The sequence below is a fragment of the Pempheris klunzingeri genome, chromosome 16, assembly GCF_042242105.1.
Source record: "Pempheris klunzingeri isolate RE-2024b chromosome 16, fPemKlu1.hap1, whole genome shotgun sequence".
Lineage (NCBI taxonomy): Eukaryota > Metazoa > Chordata > Actinopteri > Acropomatiformes > Pempheridae > Pempheris > Pempheris klunzingeri.
In genome coordinates this window covers 520,060-527,771 of record NC_092027.1, presented here as the reverse complement: position 1 = coordinate 527,771, position 7,712 = coordinate 520,060, and the positions used below count along the sequence as shown (strand labels likewise).

At 40.2% G+C, this 7,712-nt stretch overlaps 1 protein-coding gene across 2 annotated transcripts in view; it reads left to right on the top strand.

Moving 5' to 3' along the window:
- The window catches only part of LOC139215206 (phosphatidylinositol 4-kinase beta-like), a 17,595-nt gene extending 15,949 nt beyond the window's left edge, over positions 1 to 1,646 (top strand). For both annotated transcript variants that reach the window (XM_070846091.1, XM_070846092.1), the window contains exons 13-14: positions 188 to 308; positions 921 to 1,646. In XM_070846091.1, the coding sequence (XP_070702192.1) occupies positions 188 to 308; positions 921 to 1,102 (303 nt within the window). In that variant the 3' untranslated portion in view covers positions 1,103 to 1,646. The remainder of the gene's footprint in view (positions 1 to 187; positions 309 to 920) is intronic.
- Positions 1,647 to 7,712: the final 6,066 nt, after the last annotated feature.

Sequence of the window (7,712 nt, the reverse complement as noted above, 5' to 3'; positions counted from 1 at the left end):
GAGTTTTATGGTATGTGCAAATAATAATAAACAAGAACAAAACAATCCCACCCACTACAAAACTAACTTCATGCACTGCAGCACAATATACAGAATTTTACAGAAATAAATGCAACCACATATACTTATCAGACAGATTTAAAAAAAAACACCTGTCTGTCTGTCTGTCTGTCTGTCTGTCTCTCAGGTGATGGGCGGTCTGGACGGCGACATGTTTATCTACTATAAGATGTTGATGCTTCAGGGTCTGATCGCCGCCAGGAAACACATGGAGAAGGTTCTGCAGATAGTGGAGATCATGCAGCAAGGTAACACACACACACTCACACACAGACACACACACACACACACACACACACAGACAGACACACACACACACACTCACACACACACACACACACACACACACACACACACACACACACACTCACACACACACACACACACTCTCAGGGTTCATAAGTCTTGAAAGTTTGAAAAATATATTTTCACGGTTGGATTATCTTTGAATTCTTCTGAATACTTTTTTTAACATAATCTGGTGTTTCTTCTTGGTCATGTTGGTTTGTTGTCTCACCAGATAATAATCCTGATCAACACGTGATCAATACGATCAGTCTGGACTTTCCTTGTTTAGGCATCTTAAAAGTACTTTAGCTTTACTCTAAACAACCTGCAGGAGCCCTTCAGGTCCTCCAGGACGGCTTGTTGGGTTTGGTAGCTGGTTAACTTGCTGGATGCCAGGTTGTGTCAGTGACCTGCTGGTTAGTTAGCAGACTAGTTAACCATCACTAGTTATCAGTGTTATCAGATTCACATTATTGAAACAAACTCTTCTAATCCAGTAATATAATCTGCCCGTTTAATCCTCATAATGACGTTGTCACCTTCACCTCCGCCGGTCCTCGTTCCCCCTCCAGGCTCCCACCTGCCCTGCTTCCACGGCTCCAGCACCATCCGCGGCCTGAAGGAGCGTTTCCACATGTCGCTGACGGAGGAGCAGCTGCAGCTGCTGGTGGAGCAGCTGGTGGACGGCTCGATGCGCTCCATCACCACCAAACTCTACGACTCCTTCCAGTACGTCACCAACGGCATCATGTGACCGCGCGGACGCCGCCGCGGCGCCCTCGGACTCTGACGCCCAAACTTCACCAGCTGCTTCTGTGGGGATTCTTCTGGAAAACTCGCCGAGGGGATTTTCTGGATTACGTCCTTGTTGAGTTTCGCTCCGTCTTCTTCTCGTCCAGATTCTGGATTTGTTGCGCTGCGTTCAGGGGCAGGCGGGAAAATACAGCATCTGAGACTTTTCCAGGTGGCTTTTACATCCTGGATCAGGCTGGAAGCATCAGAGGAGGCAGAGTTCAGACTTCGCTGCCTGAAACACATTCAACGAACGAATCAGACTTCTACTGGACTCTACTGGATCTGACTGAACCAGCACACAGACTGAGACACTGAGGCGTCACTTTGAGTTTTAGATCAGTTTGGAAGGTAAAAGATCTCATGTGATCACTGCTAAATTGATTCAGTCACTTATTGACTCAGCTGTGGTCACTTCCTGTTTTTGTCTTATCGATCAAATCATCGCTGGAGTTTGTTTTAACGAGGGAAACTCATCTCTTGATGTCACGTTCACAAACATTCTTTTGTCGTTGCTGAATCTGTATCTGGCAGCAATAACAGAGCTGCTCAGCTTTTATCAACCAGTCGAACCGTTAATAAATGGAACTTGAAGGAGGACGCACATTGAAATTAAAGCTAATATCACCTTTTTTTTTAAAAAAAAAAAAAAAAAAGAAAATTTACAAAACTAATCAAAACTCTGCAAAAAGCCCAGAAAGGATCAGTTAGATCCAAATGTTATATTTTGCACCAGAAACATTTAATTTCCTTTTTAACGGTTTTTCACAAGAAAATGACAGAAAACTATTAACGAGACCCTAAAAGTTATTCCTCCGTCTGTCTGATTATTTTGTTGAAAACATTTATTTTAAATGTGTCATTAGACAGAAACGATCCCGTAAGAGATTCTAACTCTTTATTATCGAAGTCGGCCGGTGTGTTCGGGTGCTGCCTCGTGTTTGTGCGATCAGAGCGTCGTTAACTCAGCGACTCGTTCCGGTCGATCCGCTGCTGCTTCACGTCACTGATGTGTTAACAGTTAAGTTAGAAATCCAAAAGCAAACAGCAGCAGCTTCTCGTGACGAAAGCAGGAAGTTTGTCGGTTCTGTTGTCTGAATGTTTGTTCTTAAAGAACAGAACGGCAAGAAAAACACTACGTGAAGAAAAGTTCTCTTTGTTCTCTGGATGTTCAGAGAAAAGAGCCGTCGGTTTCTCTTCCTCCAGGATTCCTTGAGATGTTGAGTTTTAATTGTTTTCACGTTTATCACAACAACAAGCGTCGGTTCCTCCTGGAAACTGGAAGTTTTAGTGAAATATTTAAAAATATTTCATTCATTGTCGTGAATTTTGATTTTCTGGTTATTTTCTGACTCTCCACGTCAGAGCGAGCACAGAAAACTGGCACGCTAAGTATTAGCATGTTAGCTTGCTAACTGTGAGCATGTATGCTAACCAGTCAAACGTAGCCACAGTGTGTTCGCATGTTCGTCCACATTTACCTAACTTAACTTGCACAAACATGAAAATGATCAGTTCCACAGCGATAATTCCTCTCTAACAGTTTAAATATCCTGTATTGATCGAACATCGAGTAGTTGCTAACATTAGCATGCTTCTCACTAGCATCGTTGTTTTTGAATCTCAAAACAAACTGTGATCCTTTTTTGTTCGTAGACAAACGATGTTTTTGTCCAACGTGAAAAAGCTGCCGATTCATTTTAAGTGTAGTAGATTTATTAGTTCATTTTAATGATCTGTCGCGCAGCGCTAATCGCTGCCTTCGTACAATTTCAGATGTTTTAGGATCTTTTACAAACAGGACGTATTACGACCTGATAATATTCACAAATAGGCTAAAACTTTGTGCTTACGTGTCAGGTAAAAAATATAACCAATTAAAATTCAACATGTCAACTAATCGATTTATTTAATCTGCATGTTTGTCTTTGATTCAGTTTAGTTTTCTGTCGGTCTGGTTTCAGGTCCGTGTTGAATTTCAGAAGTTTAGTTTAGTTTTTCTGCCGAGACGCTTAAAGACGCTAATGAACGCAGACGAACGTCCCGACGCTCCACCTGAGTTTGGATGGTTTCATTTCCTTTGAGCCAAAATGGCGGCCGAGCAGTGAAACGATTAGTTTGCAACACGTTTATGCAAGAACCTCATCATGTTCCACTAACTGTACATCTGTGTGAAGTAATGCCTGATAATTATGTCTGTTAACGATAGATTTGCATATTTAATGAATGCTTGACGCGCTTCCTCCCTGAAGATACATTCCTGTGATGAACTCCAGCTCGTCGGCTGAACCGGAGCGAGAGACTCTTTTATTTCTGCGTTCGACAGAAAGTTTTTATTTTTCTTTACGAGATCAGCGATGATCAGTTTCCTGGATATGTGAATGTTTCTGTTGTTAGTCCACTAAAACAAGTCGTCTGTTCTTTAAAACTCATACTGATGTTGTAACGACTCCACGTGGCTTTATTCCAGTGTGTCAGCGCGCTGTGCAGAGAAACACTACGTTTAAATCACTCAGTTCAAGAGGACCCAAGATGTTCACTAACAAATCTAGTCGATCGGCTGCCATAATCAATAGCTAGCTAGCAGGCAGGTTGACTTCACCGGCCCGTTCAGATCTGATTAAGCTACCAGTTAAACTTAAGCTACGGTTTACAGACTAAACATTACGCTAGCAAGCGTTTTAGCTCGTGATGTCAGTGGAAGATAGACAGCAGCTAGTTTTGATTAAAACACTAAAGTGTATTGATTAAAACACTAAAGTGTATTGATTAAAACACTAAAGTGTATTGATTAAAACACTAAAGTGTATTAATTAGCACCTCTGACTCCCTATGAAATTACTGTGAGACCTTTAGCTGATGCTAACTGCTAGCTAACCAGCTAATACGAGCTCTTGCATCATGTAATTAGTGTTCAGTGATACAAAACCCTGAAATCAATCAACACTGTCAATGACTCATGTCAAGCTGTTTGGTTTTCAGGCTAAAGTTTCGGGGTTTTGTCCGTCAAGCATCATTTTAGTTTTGTTGATGTTTAATTTACTGAAACAAGAACAGTCAGTCAGTCGCTGACGCTTGTAGCTACTGTTAGCATAGCATTTAAATTAGCATCAAGTAGGGATTACATTAAAATGTCGTTTTACAATCTTATATAATTATTAAACTCACTGGAATAAAGCCGCTGTTACTGTCACATGATCATCAGCTGTCGGAGGAGAAGTGCAGATCTGTTATCACGTTACCGCCTGCTAACCGTTAGCTAACCGTTAGCTAACCGTTAGCTAACCGTTAGCTTGCTACTTTCTTCGCCCCCGTGCGGCTGTGACTAAAGTTTACCAGATAAGCAACTTAAATAGCAAATACTCTGTTTGGTTCTTTCCTCTTGTGAATATGTACGTATGTAAATGACCTGACGTTCTGAAATCGATGCCTTGAGACGTACAGAAGGTACGAACTCTTATCAATGCAACCGGAGGGACTGAAGGCTCTCAGCCCCGAGAAGTGCTTTTATATCGACCGCTTCAGCGACGAGCTTCGACTCTCCGCCGTCTTCCTCTCCCTCACCGGTCCAGACGGGTCCGAGTCGTGTCCACAGACACGTTTGCTAAATAGACTTTTTGAGATTAAAGTGCATATTTAAAGCTTTAGACGTAAACCTTTAACCTTCGTGTCGCCTCTGTTGTTTTCTGCTGTTAACTGTTCAGACAAACATCCGTGTTAGAAGCTGTCATGTGACCCGTCTGGTGACTCCGGAGAGGAAAACGGTGTGTTGAAAGTCGTCCCTGCTACTAAAAACCTTTCATTGCCTTCTTTCTTCCTTCCATCAGCTCAACATGTTCAAGAAATTCAATGTGAAAACTCTTAAAGTGCATTTATCCCGATTGAAAGTGTTTTCTGTCATTTGTCACGTGGTCAACATGGGGGGGGCACGATAAAATGTTCTGAGGGTTGTGAAGAAAACATGAAAATCTTTTTGGGACTTTTTTCCTCATAAATTTAGTTTCATTTCAAAGAATTTGAGTTTTTTTCTTTTGAATTTGGGGATTTTTTCCTTTAATTTATAACTTTATTTTCAGAATATTTCAGTTTTTTTCTGATACAAAAAAGTAAAACTGAAGTCAGAATCTGAGAGTTTTCTCTCAATATCAGTAGATTTTTACTTTTTAACCTGATAAAACATCACGACACCTTCAAATGATGAGATTTACATCTCGTAATAAGTGGAAAACAATTTATAATTATTAATTATTCAAAGACAGTTTTTGTAGTTCTGAGATAAAAATGTTAGATCTTTTCACTGAAGTGAGATAAAAACCTTCTCAGACTGTTATGGATCTTGTTATTATATAATTCAAGTATTAAAGTAATTCTAATTAATTGAAATAGAAAATACTGTGATTATGAAGGTTTTCTAAAACTAAGTTTGGCATAAAGATTTTTAATTACAGGGTGTTTTCTTCTCTTAATTACAAAATAAAGTGTTAAAAACACTCAAACTGATCTCAGACCTTTGGTTGGATTTCAGCCTCCAACCGTCAGTCTGTTTTTATTTTTGTCATTTTGACATTCGATTCGTTTTTGATTCGACGGTTTGAGGTTCTGTGGTTCATAAGTTTATCACATTATTCAAATCTAAAAGTTGAGTGAAAGTTAATATAATCCTCCTCCTCCTCCTCCTCCTGCTCCTCCTGCTCCTCCTCCTCCTCCTCCTCCTCCTCCTGCTCCTCCTCCTCCTCCTCCCTTCAGACTGTAAACCTGCTCCTTTAAAGGGAAGAACAGAAACTTTATTTTGTCCTAGAGAAGACAATAAGTGGAAATAAGATAAAAGACCTTAGATAAAATACCTTTTACAGCGTCGTGGTGGTGAAGAGTTCAGGTTTGTTTGTTTGAGGACAAACTGATGAGAAAGTGAACTGAAGTGTTTTCAGCAGCCGACAGAATCACAACATCTATTCTTCCTTTACATTCACATATTTTACTCCATTTTCTTCTGTGTGTGTGTGTGTGTGTGTGTGTGTGTGTGTGTGTGTGTGTGTGTGTGTCTCTACAGCTGCACTTCTTGGTAAATCCTCTGAATGATAATCCTTGTGTGATATACAGTTATTGTGTTGGACTAACCCTTTAAATCTCTCGTCTTCTAGGAGGTAAAATCACTGTTTTTGTCAATGGAGTCTGGTATGTTTGAAGATATTGTCCTAACAGCAGGTCCTCGCCAGACTCCATTGACAAAAATGGTAATTTTACCTCCCTTGCAGAACACAAGACTTCACATTAATTTGGTGTTTTGAATGTTTAGTTTGGATCAACTAAGCATTTAAAACGCTAACGTAATCCTTTAGGGCAAACAATCAATCAGCCTTTATATCACTCTCTTCGAAGCCACCAGACCCCATTCACAAAAACACTCATTTTAGGGATTGCCGGTCTAGTGCTGCCTTTATCAGTCAATTTGTTTGTGTTCTTGTGTTACACAAATACTGTGTTGACACCAAACCAACCATTTCAGACACCAAATTCACACCAGCAGCTCCTGTTTTCTGTGAGGTAAAATGACACCAAAGTAACACAACGACACAAACTAACAGATCAGTAAAATCCCTGTTTTAGTGAATGTAGTCTGGTGTGTGTGCTGTTTGTGGTTAAACCAAAAGGATCTTCCAGGTCTCTCTCTGTAGGGATCCTTTCCATGATGCTGTCACACACTTAGAATAACCCATAATAATAATGTATAACAACACTGTTGTCCAAACGGAGCCCAGGATTTAAAATAAAAACACCAGTTACCCTTTAAAACAAAGGAGTCGACACCAGAGAGAGTTTGATTTAGTTTTTACTGATAATTTGACATCATGACAAATTAAATACAAAGCTTGAACAGAGCCATGAGGCGGCGCTCCGACTGTCTGTCGGCACACACACACGAAACAACCGAACCTTTAAAAACACCGGACGACGACAGGAAGTACCGGCGACGCTCCGAACACTCAGAGAGGCATGATGGGAAAGTTTTAAGTGCTAAATGTTCCTCAGCAACAACATCTGATCAGAGACGACTGTTATTACTCCGTTTAAAACGTTCACGGACCGTTTTATTCAGCGTGGCGTTAAATTAGTCGCTTTAGATCCGGACTCTGGCCTCCTGGATCCTTCAGGGACCAGAACAGATCCCAGCTTTTGTTGGTTTAAAGAGAAAAACTTCACTGGCAGCAGGTCTGAACGGTTAAAGTTCAGTTCAGTTCAAGACCCGACGAGTCGATCCGGGTCAAGTTTGTTCCCACAGCAGATTAAAAATATACGGAAGCCCTTTAACGCCCAGAAAAAAAAAAAAAAACAATTAGATGAAAGGTTAGAAATTCTGACTTTTTTATATTTTGACTTCATGTCACGTAATTATGACGTAGAAAGTCCAAATTATGGAGATATTAGTAAATCTAGACTGACTGAGGACAAAAGAAAATTATATAATTTAGAAACTTTGACATTATGTCATCATTTTGAGGCAAAGAAACAAAATAAAAAGCAAAAATTTAACTTTAATACCTTAAAATTTTGACGTAACAAATCAAACCTTG